This window comes from Fringilla coelebs (genome assembly GCF_963513975.1).
Source record: "Fringilla coelebs genome assembly, chromosome: 3".
Taxonomy (NCBI): Eukaryota; Metazoa; Chordata; class Aves; order Passeriformes; family Fringillidae; genus Fringilla; species Fringilla coelebs.
The window spans coordinates 72107313-72126310 of NC_140030.1; the positions used below are offsets into that span (position 1 = coordinate 72107313).

Genomic DNA, 18998 nt, shown 5'->3' on the forward strand with positions numbered 1-18998 from the left:
GATCCTTTGGGGAAGGAAGCAGATCATTACTGGGATGCTCCAGGGAAGAGACCAGTGGCAGTGGGAAGACAAAGGCAGGGCAGCAAAGCAGTGGTGAGAAAGCGGGGTAAGAGCAGAGAGGCCCTTTGGCCATTCCTGCCATTGTAAATTGCTTACTGAAGCCACAAGAAGAATTAAAACCTTCAACTAAACCATATTCCTATAGCTCATATCCTGTAGCAGGCCTCCACTGACCTTGAGCCCACATCTTGCCCCAGACTTTTTATGCCACTAATGACAGCTCTCTGCAGAGAAGGTACTTGCAGTAAACACAAAAACTATGATCCAGAGATTGACATCAGTTAAAGAAAAATAAAGCAATCTCTGCTTTTAAATTAAGCAATGGTGAAGCCAAATACTTGACTTGCTGGGTTTTGCCCCTTCAAAAATTTGTTACACAGTTTAGGAAATGTCACATCCAAGACATACTAAGGCAAAAAAGGAGGTGAAATTATGTAAATGAAAGGTGATGGATGGAACAGAGACGGGCTGAGCTATTGAGGCCAAGCTGCTGCACCTGCTTAGAAATTTAATCTAGTCTTAAAGCAGCCTGGCCTGGCAGAAGCTAAAAGGAAACAGGAATTAAGGCCATGGCCACATCCCATTTAAGCTTTCACACCTGTAGTACGCTGCCCTTCCCTGGGCCTGTTACACCCCTCTGGCTCCCTGGCTTAGAACAGGAGTTCTGTGTTTTATAAACACCTCTGACTTCCTAGAACTCTGTCCTGCATCTCTTGCAGAGCTGTGTTGATGCCAAACGGTGACAGAAACTTAGCTTTGTCACTGCAATGGATGCAAACAGTGCAGTACCTGTAACCCACAAAAGGATGCCTTTGGGCTTACTCCTGAACCCCGAAGTGGAAAAATGAGCTACTCCCTCATCTTCCCAGTCCTTCCTGCAGCAAAGTTAAAGAATCGCTCACGGAATCTAGTTAGCAGTGAATTTACTTTTCGTTTCCCAGCCAGTCGCAGATATTTCCCCCACCACAACCACTATTCCTCCTCCTCTAGCTTGTTTGTGGTCCAGTCAGGGTTGCTGCTGGTCCACGTTCAGCCTGGAGCGCAGGGTAGGCGAAACACGAGCCGGCAATCCTCCGCTCTCTGTTCTCTCCCAGTGCAGGTTGGAGAGGACGAACTTAGAATTTCTTACGTGCAAGGAGTGCCACCTAACGGCCTGGTGAAGGATCCCAAAGCTCCGCACAAAGCTCCTGGGCTCTCGACATTTTTTTTCCATACACGAGTCTATGAAATCACGCACACGTATTTTCACATACAGTGAAATGTGGGTCTCTTTCATGGCCTGCGAGCCCACAAACCACACTTCAAGGGTAATTTTTATGCAGAGTATTCACATTCATATTTTTAGAAATAGTTTATTAAATCCCAAGGCTTCAAGACAGCTGTAGTAATCTGGATGCAAGTAGGACCTTGGGTATTTCAGTTTGGAGTGTATAACTGATGAATACTGGCTCTCTGTTGGGAGCAGCTGCTGGGGACCAGCGGTTGTGCTGCTGCCTTCACCACGTCAGGCAGCAACAAACATGCTCACAGGGGCCAGGTGTAACCTCACAAGGTCACCTGGTCCAACCTTTTAGTGGCCTTTCAACTTAAGGTGACAAGATTCAACAAAAGGCACAGACATGGTGTTCTAGGATGACCAGACCCAGCAGTGCTGAGGCAAACTGCTGTGGTGGCCGCTTCTTAACAGTCTCCAGCCAGATCAGTCCTCATCATCCCACTGTCACCATGGATTGCTCCACCTACTTAGAAGAGATGTCCATCAGTCTTTTTCCTCAGAAACTTGTTGTTGATTCCTTCTTGCTACACAGTGAAGTGTATCTTGCTTTACTTGAAGAGATGCTGTGTGTATGGAAAATGCAGGAGAACTGAGGGGCTCCAGAAGAACACACGAGGAAGAAAACCCTCATAAGCCATTTAGTGTCCTCCTGCTGCACCAAGGGAAGTTTGAAGTCTGAATAGCTGCTTTGCACCTCAGGAATTATTCACTTCTTGTCCAGTTACGTCTAAGCCCTCTCTAGCCTTTAATTTTGCACTAGATTATTACCTGGTGACCTTTATTGACTGCATTGGCCCAGAGGCAGGTAGCAGAGCCTGTTCCAAATGAGCAATATTTCTCTGGTTGTTCTCTTGGGAAATGTTCCTAGAAAGGGGGCTCAGGTAACCAGTTCCTGGTTCCACACTCTGAGCAGCAGGCCCTGCCCTGCCTGAGGGCCTGCTTCCCCCCAGATGTAAATAGCCTCCTCCTCAGCTTATGCACAGGCATTAGGACTGCGAGAATACACTTCTCCCATGCCACCCAAATATGCCAGGTGAGAAATAGAGGCTGGACTAAAGGAGACATGAACGCACACTATTGCTGTTAAAATATGTTCTAAACCAGGCTATTTATATTGCATATCTTCTTGCAAGATACTAATACATTTTAGGAGCTCTGAGAAAATTTTTTCCCACTGCTTCATCAGAACTCAAGTGTTATGAAAACTTCCTAGATAACATTTCCATAAAGTAAAAAATACTTGCTAATATGCGACCTTCAGGACTTCTTGCCTGATAACCACTTTCAAGGCAAGTGAAGAGCAGTCTCTTATGATAACAGTGAAAGGGCCAAGTAACCCCCACTGAGATAGTATGAACCTCTGGAACTCCTCTCTGACTTATCCAGAGCAATCCCAGCAGGTCACCACAAAATGAGATGGCTTTTTCCTTTAGTTTGCAGAACCTTCTATTGACAAAATGCACACACACACACACTTGACCCTCCTTCATAACTGCTTTGCCTCAGAAATCAAGTCTATTAACTTGTTTCTCAAGTTTCCATTCAGGCAACTTATGCTGCATTTCAGTGAAATGGGTTTGTTCAAGGCTCACTGACAGCATGTGTTGTTCCAGGCAATATCTAAACTCACTCAAGGACAAAGACAACTGAAAGAGAGGATGGAATTTCTCATCTTTGACCCAAACTGAGCAGCATATTTAAAAAACATACTGGTAGTCATTGTTATCCTTGTGGGCAGGACACTGTATTCGAGCACAACATTTTACAGAAACAGCATTTGTAGTAGCATACCCAAAATGAAGGTGGCTGTGACCCATTAATAACAGCCTGCAATAAACAGTAACTGCAAAGCCTTCCTCTCTGCATAAAAGAGATGCTAGTCTTAGAATACTTCCTTGTAAAAACACATGACAGAGGTGCTCTTTTTCCATAGCTAATCCAGAATTGCTCAATTGTTTGGACAATGATCTATTTTAGGACGTGTATATGAGGGACAGACTTGCCTACAGCTTAAGCTCTTCCCTCTCTCAACAGACTACACTATTCACTAAATTCTTCGTTTGTTTTCTGTTTGTCATTCAAATGAACAATTCAGAAGTAAAAGAAGACATTAGGAAAAATCCCCACATTTAACAACACCCACAATCCTTCTCCTTTACTCACATCTGTCACAGTAGGAAAGTCAAATGAGGAAACTGCAGAGAGCAATTTTAATGGAAATACCTCTCAAAAATACTTCATGATGTGAGAGATGCTTTGTGGTGCAACTCTCACCCTCATCTTAAAAACATAAGATAATACAAATATTTCTTGGTAGTCCTCTCCTTAAAAATGTCAAGTATCACTGATAGATGGCTGCAGCTTTTCAAAGGAAGTATAGAAAATTAACATGGCAAAGCAAGTTTTACTATCAGTATTTGTAAAATTTTTCATAGAAGTGTAACAATAGTGAAACTGCTTTAAAAAGAGGATGGAGAAAGCAGCAGTTGATGCAATCTGTACTCACCAGCATCTGTTTTCACAGTGAAATTTAAGAAGAAAATGTGTTAATACAGAAAGGCTCTAATGAACAAGACTGTTATATACAGGTGCACCCACTGCTAAGTGACACAAAATGGCCAGGCTTAGTGGAAATTTAAACTTCAGTAACAATTTATTCAGAGTATGCAAGAACAAAGTAATTTACATTAAACTTCTATAGTGTCAATATTTTTCAAAATATGAAGCATTTAAAATGAGTTAAGGGAGCAGCAGTAACACTGTAAACATGTACAGCCATTTAAAATTCACATTAACAAGATATAAAACTATTTTGTTTAACAGTTATTTATATAAAACAATTTTTATGTTTAAGCAAACATTCAATCAGTTTTACTGATTGTAAGGAGTCATACTGTTTAATGCTTAACCCATTAAATACCTTAGTGCACCAAGAGAACGTTTCAGGCAGCTCACATAGAAAACACACGTGCCTGGCACTCAATTTCTCATGGCACAATGGCTTTAGTACTCAACTGACTGGCCTGCAAACCATGAACCTGGCTGGCTTCCAGAAGGATCAAAATAAAGACTGGCAGCTAATGTCACTTTAATCCTAATTTGTCCTGTATAGCACTTGAAGGAAGTTTAACTGGGAAATCATGAAAGCTTTTATGAAATGCCCAGGAACAGCCTTTACCATACTCCTAGCAGCATTCCACATAATTTTTACTTACTACTGTGAGGATATGGAGGTCAGCCTCATTTTAAATTCCATTTCAGAACAGGCACATGGAGTTTAACCACAGCTAAGCAAACCCTGAGCAAAAATTTCAAACAATGTTTCCAGCCCTGGTTTATCTTTTTAAGAAAATTTCTGCTGTTCTACAAAAGACAAGAATCAAGATGTTCATTTATTTCAGACTCCAAAACATCATTCCCACAGGCAGGACAACTGACTCTTCTCTCCTGCCTCACAGGATTGCTAGGACTTGCAGAGGACTGTGTAAATTCAACTCTGGGTTTTGCAGTTGTAGTGACATCAGTACCACCCTTTTTGTTGAAATACTTTTCAAAGGCGGTTTTGTCTTCCTTTTTTGGCCATTGCTGCAGTGTATGAACACAGCTTTTTTTCCCAGAGGCACCCTGAGCTCTTGGGGTCTGCTCCAAACAAATCCGTTTTGGTGACGAGTTAGAAGATGGCAGAGCCCTCTTGCCAACTGGTGAGCCTTGGCTTGATGTTCCCTCAGCAACACGAGCCATCCCGGCAGACAACGCACAGGCGTTCTCGTCATCTTCTGTCTCAGCAGCAGAGAGCTTTGGAAACTCACGCTTTAAAGCAAAGTTGCTCTTCTCACTGGCACCACCGGCATGAAGCGGAAAGATGCTGCCACGGGGTAATTTTTCCAGTTTTATCTCCTTTTTAGGGATTGGTGTCGTCCTTATGGCGGAATGATGCAGTGAGCCGTGTGCTTCACTGTTTGCAGTGGAGCTGCTGGCGTTTGTGTTTTTCTCTGAAAGCACACCGTCTCCTCCTCCAAGCCGATATCCTGTTCCACTAAAAGGAGTCAGGTCTTTGCAATTACCATGCATTTCTGTCTTGCCTGCAAAATCAGATTAAAAATAAGTTAATAATTTTTTCATTAAAAAAATCATGGGCTTACTATTGGAGGTGCTTCACCCAAAAAAAATCTGCTGCTTGAAAATAATACATCAAACTAAACTTTTTGCAGACAATTCAGCTGAGGAGCAGCCTAAGAATGCACAAACAAACAGGCCCTGTTCTTTGGCTATGTAACAGTAACATCTAAACCAAGCTTATGTAGTGTCTGGTCCATATTCGTTCAAGAAAATGTCTTTGATAAAAATCAATTCAGAAAAGAAAAAAAAATTATAAAATACCTTTGTTAGTTGACTTGAAATGTGGAGGTTTTGCTGTCTGAGTTTTCTGCTTGGACTTCTCTGAGAATTTGTCTGGCTCCTTCACTTTTGTGAACGTGCCCCCACAGGTCTTTTGATGTTCATCCCACCAGAAGTCATGTGCAGAGGGTGCTCTGTTCATCGAGCGCTTCACATATCCAAAGTAAGGTGCTCTGTTCTGGCAGGGGCCATTGCATCGCCACCAGTGCTGGCGGTACAAATTAATCTCATCATGAAAATTGTGATAGATCTACGTTCAAAAAAAAAAAAAAATTAAAAAACCCACAAAACCCAAAACAAACAAACAAACAAACAAAAAAAACCCACAAAAAACCAGTCATTCAGGAAATTACAAATTTTATATCACTAGCTCTATAATATTTTTTTAATAATCTATTTCCATTCAATTCTTTCCACTACTGCTGTAGTGGAAAATATAATTTTTATATTAACAGTTAAAAGAGCTGGGCCTGAGTAAAATTTGATCAACATTTAGCTACCATTAAAACAAAACTTTAAAAAAAAGATAGGATGTGTAGGAATACCTCCTGGTTATCTTGTTGGAACTGTAATAAAATCACTTTGGAAATCTATCTACAATTTCACCTAGAATGTGAACTGTTTAGAATGCATTGCAAACAATACCAGTGTTGTATTCTCCTTTCAGCTATTACCTTAATTGATCTTATTAGACACATTATTTTAAAATATTGACATAAATATCATTACCCTCTATTGATGTAAATCTTGACTGCTCTTCACATGGAGCACTTCTGTCCCTGCTATCATTTAAGCTCTTTCTAGTTTACCACAAAAAGCTTAAAGAAAAATTCTTACAGAGAACATACCTGAAAATTACATGACTAACAGCTCACCACATCTTCCTCAACCTTTCTCACCACCACCCCCAACAAATAACTATGGAACTAGCACACACTTGGATGCAAATTTGTATTGGTACCAACTGTGGAGTGTCTAATAAGAACATTACTTATTCTGCACCAGTCAACTGAAACAGCAAACCAGGAAGAAAGCTCTGTTAAATCAGGTGAAGAGGATTATTCTTACTGTGACATTGGCTCCAGTCAAGAGATTAATGCGACGCATGTGCTTGCAGAACTCTGGTCCATGAGACTCACGATCTTTGTAGTTATGAGTAACAAAGAGCAGGGCATGGATCATTTCGTGCAACAGCGTCTGCAATGATGCAACCATTAGATATTCACTGAAAAGCATTGCATTTTCAGTTTCACGATTAAGCTGCAAGTATTTTACTCTTCTACATTGCTTGTGGTTACTGATCTGATCTTTGATTATTCACATACTCAGCCTGGGTCATAAAAACATAATTGATCTATCAAACCAAATTACCCCTACTCCCACATCACTAAAACATGCTGCATAATATCACTCCAATAAGCAGCATTCCAAAAAGAAGAAATAATCTTCAAACTTAAACCACATCTTTAAAGACATCATCCCCTATACAACCCCAAAAAAGAGCCACTTTTGAGCAAGCTGAAACTCTACAGCATTTCTGCTGTTAGGCAAATCTGAATGTTCAGCCAGCTCAAAGCAGCAGCTCTGGCAGAGGCCCAAGGAAGCAACAAAAGGTCATGTTAAGTCATATCCTATATCCTTATTTTCTGCTGTTGGATCTTTAGAAACTGCAGTCCACGTTTGCTTTGAATATTAAAGGATAATTTAGGAGTTAAAAAACTTGGGTTGTTTTTCCTCTATATAAAGTCAATAAAATAAACAAGTGACTTTAGACTTCTACTTGGAGTTGCCCACTTTGAAACACAAAACTAAAGATTACCATGGTACTGCAACACAAGCCACATGAACCTAACAATAAAGCCACCACTATTTCATGACCTATAAGTTACCACATAAAAGAATCCCACTATGAAATCTAAAATGTTTGTATGAAGTTGGGGGGAGGACACAATATGCTTTACGTGCAGGTTCAAAAGCCATGTTCAAATACCTCCACAAGATCCTTCCTTGGCCGTAACTTTAGAAGCGGCTCACTGAGACGAATGGAACACAGCCCACTTCTTTCGTGATATGAACAGATACCAGCAGAGCTGAAAGGAAAAGAAGAAAGAAAATATGAAAATCTATTTGTTTCTGTAGCACATGAAGAAAACTGAGAGTTTAAGTTAAAATGCCATCCCCTGTAAACACATGCTAGGTCACTCAGAACATGAAATAAAATCACTTTGAGTAGTTATTTGAAAAACTCAGTATCATTAAGCAAAGAAAAAACAAATCCACAAGTTCCTTAGAGAAGAAAAACCTGTTCTGAAGGCAGAAGAATGTTTCCTTCAGAACTTGTGATGGACTAAGATACACTGCACGGAGGCTGCAGAGTCACAGCAGCAAACGCTGACTTAATTGCTGGTTGTTTCAATTTCACTCCCCACCCTTCAACTTTTGGCTCATACCGAATCTGCATATAATTCCACTTCTGTGGACTAACCCAGCAAACACCACTTTTCTTGTCTGTGTTAGTCCTACTGAGTTAGTCCTCTATCAGTGCAATATCCAACTATTTCCAAATGCCTAAAGAATACCACAGCCAGCAGAGGATAAGAGGCGGCGGCAGCAGCCACCAGCAACTGCAGCTGCTGCAGAACTGCAGACTGCACTTCAAAGATTCCTGGGTTTCTTTAAACTCAGATTTCTTCTATATTCCCCTTCCTAGCCCATTCTACATTTTTCGAGTATACTATTATTGGTTTGTATTTGCCTATCTGCCGTGCAGTAAAACGATCATAAAGACCGAGAACCAAAGCAGCAACACGAGTACGTGAGGTTTCCACACACACCAAGTAATTTCTTCCATTTTAATATCCCTCCGGCTTGCCGGCACCCCGCGGAAAGCCACTCATGGCTGCTAGGGACGACAGATGCAAGGTAAGGGAGGCAACGACAGCGACCAATTCCCGTCCCGCCGTACAGGCTCTGCCAGAGATGCGGAACATCCAAGTGCCCGGGAAGAGAAGCCATGGCACCAGCACGGCGCTAGCGGGGCACAGCGAGGAGCAGCACAGTGACAAGTGACAGCTCCTCCCCGACACCGGCAGCCACACGCTGCGGCTCCATGGGTGCCGGCCCTTCCCGCCGCCCCGACCCCGCGCACGCCGCCGGGGCGGGCGGAGGCACAGCGGGCAGCTCCCGAAACACAAGGATGGGCCTGCCCGCCGCCCGCCCGGCCGTGCGACCGCCCCCGGGACAGGGCAGCCCCGGGAGCTCGGCCCCCACCCCCCGGTGCCGCACCTGGTCATGCGGGGGCTCCAGGACACCGTGACAGCCTCCAGTTTGCCCCAGAAGAGCGTCTGGTTGAAGTGCACGAACAGGCCATGAACGTCGGGGCTGGGGTCCAGCAGCTCCCACGCCTCGTCCACCACCGACATCGGGCGGAGGGACGAGCGGAACGGAGAGACATCAGGGCGCTTTGCTGCTGCTGCTGCCGCCGCCGCTGCCTCGTCCTGCTCTTCCCATTCCCTCTGCAGCCTGAGCGCCAACAAGAAATCCTCGTCCTCCATCCCGAGCGCGGCCGCCGTCGGCCGGCACAGCCGCGACCGGAAACCGTAGCACCGACCCGCGGCGCACGCGCAGCACCGACCGGCGGCTGCTACCGCCGCGTCCTTCCGAGTGCGCGCGCCGCCGGCGTCCCCTCCACCCCTTCCTTTCCTTTCCTTCCCTTCCCTCCCTCCCCTTCCCTTCGCCCCCGCCCCATCGCGTCGCCCCGGACAGCCGCTCCTGCCGCCGAGCCGCGGGACGCAGGCGCGGTGTCGTGTCCCCGGTAGCGGCAGGGCGGGTACCGGGCGGCGGCGGCTGCGGCGCGGACATGGCGCTGTCGCTGGGCGAGGGCGGCGGCGGGAGCCGGCTGCGGCGGCAGCTGGAGTCGGGCGGCTTCGCGGCCGGGGAGTACGTGAAGCAGCTGTCGCAGCAGTCGGACGGGGACCGGGACTTGCAGGAGCACCGGCAGCGCATCCAGGCGCTGAGCGAGGAGACGGCGCAGAGCCTGAAGCGCAATGTCTACCAAAACTACCGGCAGTTCATCGAGACGGCGCGGGAGATCAGCTACCTGGAGAGCGAGATGTACCAGCTCAGCCACATCCTCACCGAGCAGAAGGGCATCATGGAGGCCGTCACCCAGGCCCTGCTCCTCCAGGCCGACCGCGACGACCCCGCGCTGGGCGCCCGCCGCGCCGCCGCCGCCGCCGACCCCTTCCTGCCGCTGTCGGCCAAGGACGCGGCGGCCAACGAGGAGGGGCGGCAGCGCACTCTCACCACCCTCCTGGAGAAGGTGGAGGGCTGCCGCGACCTCCTGCCCGAGAGCCCTGGCAAGTACCTGGTCTACAACGGCGACCTGGTGGAGTACGACGCCGACCACATGGCGCAGATCCAGCGGGTGCACGCCTTCCTCATGAACGACTGCCTGCTCGTGGCCACCGCCCTGCCCAACCGCCGCGGCGCCTACCGCTACGACGCCCTGTACCCCCTCGACGGGCTGGCCGTGGTCAACGTCAAGGACAACCCGCCTATGAAGGACATGTTCAAGCTGCTCATGTTCCCCGAGAGCCGCATCTTCCAGGCGGAGAACGCCAAGATCAAGAAGGAGTGGCTGGAGGTGCTGGAGGAGACCAAGCGCAACCGCGCCCTCAGCGAGAAGCGGCGCCTGGAGCAGGAGGCCCTGCCCCGGCCCGCCCCGACGCCCCCCGAATCCACCAACCCCTTCGACGAGGATGAGGACGAGGAGGAGGAGGATGAGCCCTCCGCTGAGGAGGAGGTCGTTGACCTCTCACTTGAGTGGATCCAGGAGCTGCCCGAGGACCTGGACGTCTGCATTGCTCAGCGGGACTTCGAGGGGGCGGTGGACCTCTTGGATAAACTGAACGAGTACCTGGCGGACAAGCCCGTGAGCCAGCCCGTGAAAGAGCTGCGGGCCAAGGTGGACGAGCGCGTCCGGCAGCTGACGGATGTGCTGGTGTTCGAGCTGTCCCCCGACCGCTCGCTGCGAGGAGGGCCGCGGGCCACCCGCCGAGCCGTGTCCCAGCTCATCCGCCTGGGCCAGTCCACCAAGGCCTGCGAGCTGTTCCTGAAGAACCGGGCAGCCGCCGTGCAGACGGCCATCCGGCAGCTGCGCATCGAGGGCGCCACGCTGCTCTACATCCACAAGCTCTGCCATGTCTTCTTCACCAGCCTCCTGGAGACGGCCAGGGAGTTTGAGACGGACTTCGCCGGCAACAACGGCTGCTACTCGGCCTTTGTTGTCTGGGCGCGCTCGTCCATGAGGATGTTTGTAGATGCCTTCAGTAAGCAAGTATTTGATAGCAAAGAGAGTTTGTCAACTGCGGCAGAGTGTGTCAAGGTAAGAGAGTCCGAAGAGGGGGGTGGTGGAGCACAGCAGCTGAAACAAAGGCTTCAAAGCTTTAAAGTGTCTTTTCTAACTCTCGTTTGTTGTTGACTCTTGTGTGGGCTTTTCTGCGTTTCTTGTGAGAGGTTTTCTGCGTTGAAAGATTAATAGTCATTTGAGGTTTGTTTGGTTTTTTTTTAGTTTAACAGAGGAAAGCCTTAAGCTTATACGTGTCAAAGAAAACCCTGCCTTTATCAGGAATGCAAAATGTGTTGATTCTTAATTTGCCTTTAACTAGTAGGAGGTCCTAAAATTTACATAAGCTACACCTGAATTATAAGTACTTCAAAACTTTCTCTTTATTTTCCAAGGCTGTCCTTAGCTACATTTTCTTACTTTTTTTGCAAGACTAACTTTCTCAGGTTATGCTTTCTTTCAGTTGCTAATTGGAAGGGGGCCATAAAAGCTTACGTGTGTGGGCTATATAGTGTAATTGTCCAGAGTATTTTTGACAGCCAGGATGTATATTTCAGTTACTAATTTCTCATTAATGAGATTCTTAAAGCACAAGAAATAAGTATGAGTAACCCTTCTCAGTTTTCTGAGATAAATTTGGTAAATGTGTGAAATGTAAAGGGAGCCTGCACAGTAATAACAACACAGTAATAACATAACATTGCTTTTCTTTGTTATCCTAGGTGGCTAAAGAGCACTGCAAGCAGCTGAGCGAGATTGGACTGGATCTCACCTTCATCATTCACGCCCTCCTGGTAAAGGATATCAAAGGTGCTTTGCAGAGCTACAAGGATATCATCATCGAGGCCACCAAGCACCGCAACTCTGAGGAGATGTGGAGAAAGATGAACCTGATGACTCCGGAGGCGCTGGGGAAGCTCAGAGAGGAGATGAGGAGCTGTGGGGTGGGCAATTTTGACCAATACACGGGTGATGACTGCTGGGTCAACCTCAGTTACACTGTAGTAGCTTTCACTAAGCAGACTATGGCCTTCTTGGAGGAAGCATTAAAGCTTTACTTTCCAGAGCTGCATATGGTTCTCCTGGAGAGCCTCGTGGAAATCATCCTGGTGGCTGTCCAGCATGTTGACTACAGTTTACGCTGTGAACAGGACCCTGAGAAAAAAGCGTTCATTAGGCAGAACGCCTCTTTCCTGTATGAAACTGTCCTTCCTGTTGTGGAAAAAAGGTTTGAGGAAGGAGTTGGAAAACCAGCCAAGCAGCTACAGGATCTGAGAAATGCCTCAAGACTGATGCGTGTAAATCCGGAAAGTACCACCTCTGTCGTGTGAAGTGAACCTAACTGTTCCCAGGAACCAAGGTGGCGGCACTTACTGAACATGCTGTACATTGAGCAGATGAACTAAACAGGGGTTTTTTTGAGTCCCTGAAAGATGCAGAACTCTTGTCTGCTGCATTCCAGAAGCTGAAGACTTTGAATCAATCCCTGCAAGCATGCAATGCTTTACTTGGTGGATGGGCTGCAGGGAAGTGAGAAGGTGGAGGTCATGTGTCCTTGGACAGCATATCCTGTATGAAGGGCTTGGGTAGTATTTGTGACTTGGGAAATAACTGTAATACACAAATTTTGGCCAATTGTTTGTGAAAGTCTTATATACATGTACAGCAGATGGCAGGAAAAGATCAATTCTCATCATGTCACTGTAGCAGTTCTTTTTTAAGGCAGTGTTCTGGTAGGAGGGGAAGTGCTGAAGCATTCCCAGGGTGTGGTATTCAGGAAGGCATATCCATCCATCCAGATGTGACTCAGCACTGCAGATAAATGGCATGGATTTGTACAATGGGATTTTTGTGGTAGCAATGCAGACTTTTCTTTAACGCTGAGATTATCTTCATTTATTTCAGAGGCAGATTGAAATAAAAATGTTTTAAGTATAGGTTCTAGTGTTTGGGTGAAGGGGCTTTTTCTGTTAAATAAGCTGGCCTGTCAGCCCAAGTTATAACTGTCTGAAAACAAACCTGCTGTCAGAACCATTTGTTCGCTTCAAGAGAAGTGAGAATAAATTGCTTCCCTTCCTCTTTGTGTTCCTCTTCCATGTTTTCTCATGGATCTAATTGGGGTCACATCCATTTAGTGAAGTGTGCACTGTTGCTTGAGGTGCTGTCACAAATGCATTACAGGCTGTTGTCTCCTGGTTGGAAGCATAGTGAAGAGGCATAAATGCTCTTGAGACATGCAGGGCAGGAAGAGGGACTGAAGGGACTGTTTCGTTTGGAAGAAATTGAATGCTAGTTTTTCTGTACAGAACCAACACCTGGTGAAGAGACTGAGGCTTTCTGTAAGAGATGTGAACTTTGAAATATACACTGTCTCCTGCAAGGACTAGCATCCTTTCCTGTAATTCAGCAATAAGCAAGAACTATCTTTTTTGCATAAATCACAAGGATTTGGTTGGCAATTTTAATGTTGATGGGGAAACTATATAAATGCTCTTATGTTTGGATTGAATGGTGTTGGCTGCTGTCTCATGCAGTGTGTGTCTGTGAAAATAAAGTAAGCCAAGTCTTGTGTCAAGGCTGGCTTTGGGAAGCTGTCAGCTTCAACTTCTAAGCTGTACAAACTTCTTCTGTTTCTGTGCAGACTTTCTTAGTTGTGAGAAAATCATGTTACAGCTAAGGGACCTTGTGATCAGTCCCTCAAAAAGCATCCTTAACTGGAATAACTAAATATCCTATCCCTGTAGTGCTTTCAAATTAAAGCTCTTACAGTTTGTATCATGGTTGTGAATGCCTTGTGACTGCCTGAACAAACAAAAGGTGTCACTAGTAAAACATTCTGCATAACTGTTATACTGAAGGTTCTTAATTTCTCCCTGTTTTCATAGTGCTAGTTCAATGCAGTTTCCACTTGAGTGGCTGGGTTTTGTTCTCTTGCTCTTTGGATGCCTTTTGAACTGTCAGATTTTGCAAAGCATCCTATTGTCTCTGCTCACTTGCTTTTCAGTGTTTGGGCCTTTTGCTAGCAATTCCCAAAATAAATATACAAACTCCCAAAAAATATACAAAATGTTTTTAAAGGGTAACTTGTTGCTCCCAGCTTGCATTGATTGAAAACCAGTGAAACAGCTCTACTGTTATTTTAAGGGACAGGGACAGTGAGTTAGAACTTGTGTAACATGTTCTGTCAAAGAGAGAGTGAGTGTCTACTGGTGTTATTTCAGTAGGGAACTTTTTTTGATATCAGAACCTGGTGAAGTATAGCAAAGTAATACAATCTCTGTCATCTGTTTGAAGTGGGAAACCTAATGTGAGAAATATGTTCAAGTGAATTATAAATGAGAGCTCTCTGTGGTGATGGGTATTTTGGGGGAAAGGAAGAAGAGATGGCTTTTTTTTTTTTTCTTGGCTATATTTCTTTTTATTTAACAGCAGAAGAAAGCAGAATAAATACAGATGAGCCTTATTTTGTGTGTGTGTGTGTTTGCAGGAGAAGGGTTAGATCTGGAACTAGACTGATTATTGTGATGCTTGGGGATTTAATGCAAGAATCTGAATTGTAGTTTCCCAATTACCAAGCATTAACATGAGGCTGAAAAGGAGGAGAGCCCTGTTCATGCTTCTTTAGTAAGATGGTGTAGCACAGCTTACCCTTAGCTGAGGATGAAATGTAGAATGTAATTTTGCCACGTGCTCTGTTATGCCTCTGTCCCTGAGCCCTTCATCAATTTATGGCACACTGAGCCTGCTGATTTTGTCTCTGCTGCCATCTGTGGAGCAGTGGGCTTACATTGATGTTGGTTTTAATGCATCAGGGAATCTTTTCATTTGAGTCATCAAACATCATGCTCCTGTGTCTGTCACAATTCAAGCAGGTGTGGATTGTATAAACTGCTATAAGTGGCATTGATATTTTGTAGCTTGTAACCCCAATTAAGACATCATAAAAGAAAAACTAACATAAAGAAAATGGTGTGGAATTAAACTAAACACCCTTTTATGTTAACTTGGTTAACAGAGAAAAATCAGTGTATGCTGATCCTAGTTTAAAAAATTTCAATTTTGGAATGGCACTTTCCTTTTCCTGAGCTGTACGCTTGTGGCAATAGTGTTGTTCAAGTTGGGATTTGCAGTAACTACTGAATGAGCTACTATTACAGTTCTGCTAATTTGAGAAGGCATTAATACTGGTTTTTTTGAGATAACTGCATATAAAATCTGGTTTCCTTTAGGTGCTGTGGCAAAATTGTGTAAAATGATTTTTTAAAATTCAGGTAAATTTATGTATTAGAATTTAATACAATAACTTTTCAGAACAGTGAGGCGCATGTATTAAAACTTTTGGACCTACAGCACTAGTGGTGTGTTTGTTTTGATTATCTGAAAAAGTGTGTTTGAAGCTGGAGTTCAGTGAAGTCAGAGAGCTTCAGGTCAGTGCTCTGTGAGGGAGAGGTGAGCAGCAGCCAGCTGATGAAAGCCAAGTGGTGTCACTTCGGTTACATTCTTACAAAGTCACTTCAGCGAGGTGAGGCTGGAAGAAAATGTTTCTGGACATGGAGAGGCTGTACTCTGGTCTGATGGGGCTTTGTGTGTGTGTGTACGTGTGATGGACTATCAACACCGAGGCAGCGCAATGCTAAAGGGCTTGTTATCTTCCAGACGCTTTTGTGTCTGGAGTCCATCCCCACTTACCTTGGTGCTGAATGTGTAGTACAGCCTGTCCCCTCACTAGGTGGAGCTTTGTGCGCTCAGCAGGCTGCGAGCAGGCACAGGCATGGAAGCTGTGCTGCCCTGCCTGCAGTGTGGCTTGGAAGGTTTTGGGTAGCATGCCGAGGAAAGAAGATGCTGCAGAAAATGATCCAGATGTTATGTTCAGGTCTTTTTCATTCCTTGGTAGCAGCTGTGTTCTACATTTTCTAATTCTTGTACCGTTAGTTTTTTAGGTTTTCCAGTTTTCCTGAGGTGTTTCTGTACTGCTGGCAGGTGTCCTCTACAGTATCTCACCTTTCTGCTTTTCTTTAAGGTAAGTACCAACATGTGACTTGTGGTCTGCCTGAAAAACACTGCTACACTTCAAGCCCCTGCAGAGATGTAAAAAGTTGCTTGTCCCAGCTGCAGTTTTATGTCTCATGTAAAATGTTCAGATTAGTGACTTTTCAAAGTCAAGTTTGTGTGACCTCTGGTCATTTTACTTCAATATTGGACTGAAATTCCTGTGTAACTCTGCCACCGACATTTTATGAAAAATCCTTTCCTTAGGATTTTTCCTCCTGAGAAGCTGAGAGGCCTCAGGAACAAAATGTAAACAATGATTATCTGCTGCTGTGGAATGCAACATGTGGATCTGTGATTGGTCTCATCTGGTTGTTTCCAATTAATGGCCAGTCACAGTCCAGCTGTCTTGGACTGTTTCAGTCTGAGCCTTGTTATTCGTTCCTTTTCTATTCTTAGCAAGCCTTCTGATGAAATCCTTTCTTCTATTCTTTTAGTATAGCTTTTAATATAATATATATCATAAAATAATAAATCAAGCCTTCTGAAACATGGAGTCAACTTTCTTGTCTCTTCCCTCATCCTGGGACCCTTTTGTGATCATTGTCACATAACTCCATGCTCAAAGAGCAGATTTGCACTCCAGCACAGTAACAGAGAAGGTCCCCACTACCTGTAGTTTTAACTTACACACTCTTTGCTGTATTCCCTTTGCTGCCAACTGTTTAAATTGAACTGGGTTGCCTTTTACTTAAAATTGTTAGTAGTTGTACAGACTCTTCAGTGTATTTTCTCTGATGAAAATCAAATCTGGCATGGGGCTTATCTGCCAAGCAGCTCTGTGATCATAGACATCTTTCTCCTCACAGGTTCAGGAGTTGTGATATGCCTTCAATCCCTACAAAGTTGGAGGATAGTAGAGAGAGAAACACCTCAAACTGGGGAAAATAGATTTATGTCATTTACCTCTTCAAGGGATGTTGACTGGAGTAATAGATTAGAATTTGCTTGAGCCACCTTGGACACAGAGCAGTTACCTCTTGTGTATTTAGGAAACTTTGCTTATACAGCTTCAGCAGCCTCAGCATGCTCTGTAATACAGTTCTCAATTTCAGGGTTACAAACTGAACTAGATTATCTGCTACAGATGTGCTCAGTTTGACACTGAGATAAAGTACTAGCAAGGGACATGGCCTGTGCTGTCCACTGAGCAGTAGTGCCCTTCCTGGGGCTTTACGTGGCTGATCAGGGCAGTTTTAAGGTAATTTTAGGTCACCCATCTGAGGGAGACCCTGTGGTATTTCTTCTCTCTCCCTCCCCATGCAGTAGCCACATTCCTTTCGATGGGCAGAGCATCCCACTTCCCACCCAAGGGAGATACTGTGGGAGGATGGAGAGGAGCTGCTCCCCGGATTTCTTGAAGTGAGGTGCGGTGGTGCAGGGCCACCGGCGGGGGTCCCGCGGGAGCCGTGCACTGGGGAGCCTCCCCTCGGTGATGCGGGGATGTGGGCACCCCCTGCAAGCAGACAACTGCATTCCACCTGTTCTCACCAGCCACTGCAAGAGCAAAGCTGGTACAAAAGCTGAGACTGATCTCTTCGTGTCAAGGCAGGAGCTGGACCCTGAGGCATCGCCTTAGATTGCCCAAAATACAATGTGGCACTCCAGCTGTTGGGAATCTTGTTCGGGTGGGCTAATAATATCTTGGCTTGTGATTAGTGAATTCAATGCGCAGGGAGGTGGACCAGGAAGAAGAGTGGGTACTGTTAACTTCACTGCTGCTTGGCAAGACCTTGGAGATGCTCGGGTTGATGATGTTTTCAAATTATTAAAAAAATAATAAATTAAAAGCATAGAGCTCTTCATCTAATTCCACCAAGACACACAGTTCTTCCTCTGTCCTCCCAGAAACTGATCCTAACAAAATCAAGAGTATCATGAAGGTAAGAGAGACTTAGTCAAATCCATTGTGATACAAGACATGTGAATCTAAACCCTACAAACTTTGGCAAAATTAAGACCTGAACTTTAGACATTCTCCAAACTGACTGGGATGAGGGGAAACTTTGCCTCAGACTCTTCCAGAGTTCTGGACTTTGAGTTCTCTGTGCTTTGAGTCATTCCTACTGTTACTAAAAATCACAATTCACAGACAACAATTTGTGCCAGTCACACTAATGTGTTTTGCTTTGTTTTGTTTTAATTGTAGCTTTACAGCACTGCTGCAGTCTGGGGATTCCTGTTATGTTAATTTTCCAGACCCAGTATTCACTATAGGAAGGAGCCCAGCTTCCAGTCTCAGCTCCTGCAGGATGGGATTGTCAGAAGGGTACTTGAAGCTCTGCAGAGAATCCTTCCTTCCTCAGGATTCAGTGAATTTTTCTCTCAAAATGCAGATCTCTGATAAGCAGCTTCTGCTCTGCTTTATTTTCCCTCACTAACAATTAGCAGGACTGTTTGTTTTCCCACTCCACAATATAACCCCTCCAGCAGAGGTGCCAGACTCGCTTTGTGGAGGAAGGATGTCAAACTGAATGTTGAGTTACAGTCTGTACATCTGTCCTAAACTGCCTGCCTGCTCTTGCTGTTGACAAAGTTGATGGGGAGGAGGGGGGTTGGGAGGCTTGCAAAGATCTGTATTCTTTGTCTCTCTAATTTCCACCCAGCAAGGTGCTGAAATACACACTGAAGATGTCCCCCTGAATTTGGGAAGCCCAGTCCCATAGTCAGAGGCAATTAGATCCTAAAGTTCTTTTTAGGAGTGGAGGATGAGTAAATTTCTTTTGAAATTTGCAAAAACAATTGGCAAAGAAGGGATGGAAGAGCAGCCCGAGAGGGACGGCACCACATAAGTAAACAAAATGTGTGTTTCTGGGACATCTCAGCTCTAGTGTGACAAATGGTGGTCCCAAACAAAGCCTGCCCCTT

The 18998-nt window shown here is 45.2% G+C and overlaps 2 protein-coding genes across 2 annotated transcripts; one reads left to right on the forward strand and one right to left on the reverse strand.

Annotated features, from left to right (window-relative positions):
* Positions 1-3975: 3975 nt before the first annotated feature.
* SPRTN (SprT-like N-terminal domain) lies at positions 3976-9372 on the reverse strand. The gene is made up of 5 exons (XM_084202479.1): positions 9020-9372; positions 7725-7824; positions 6803-6931; positions 5717-5984; positions 3976-5418 (listed from the first exon to the last, which is right to left on the reverse strand). The coding sequence occupies exons 1-5, from the start codon at positions 9286-9288 to the stop codon at positions 4700-4702; spliced, it is 1485 nt and encodes a 494-aa protein (XP_084058605.1). The 5' UTR covers positions 9289-9372; the 3' UTR covers positions 3976-4699.
* A 116-nt stretch (positions 9373-9488) lies between these two features.
* EXOC8 (exocyst complex component 8) lies at positions 9489-15346 on the forward strand. Its single transcript, XM_084202843.1, has 2 exons — positions 9489-11120; positions 11804-15346. The coding sequence occupies exons 1-2, from the start codon at positions 9594-9596 to the stop codon at positions 12410-12412; spliced, it is 2136 nt and encodes a 711-aa protein (XP_084058969.1). The 5' UTR covers positions 9489-9593; the 3' UTR covers positions 12413-15346.
* The last annotated feature ends 3652 nt before the right edge of the window (positions 15347-18998 follow it).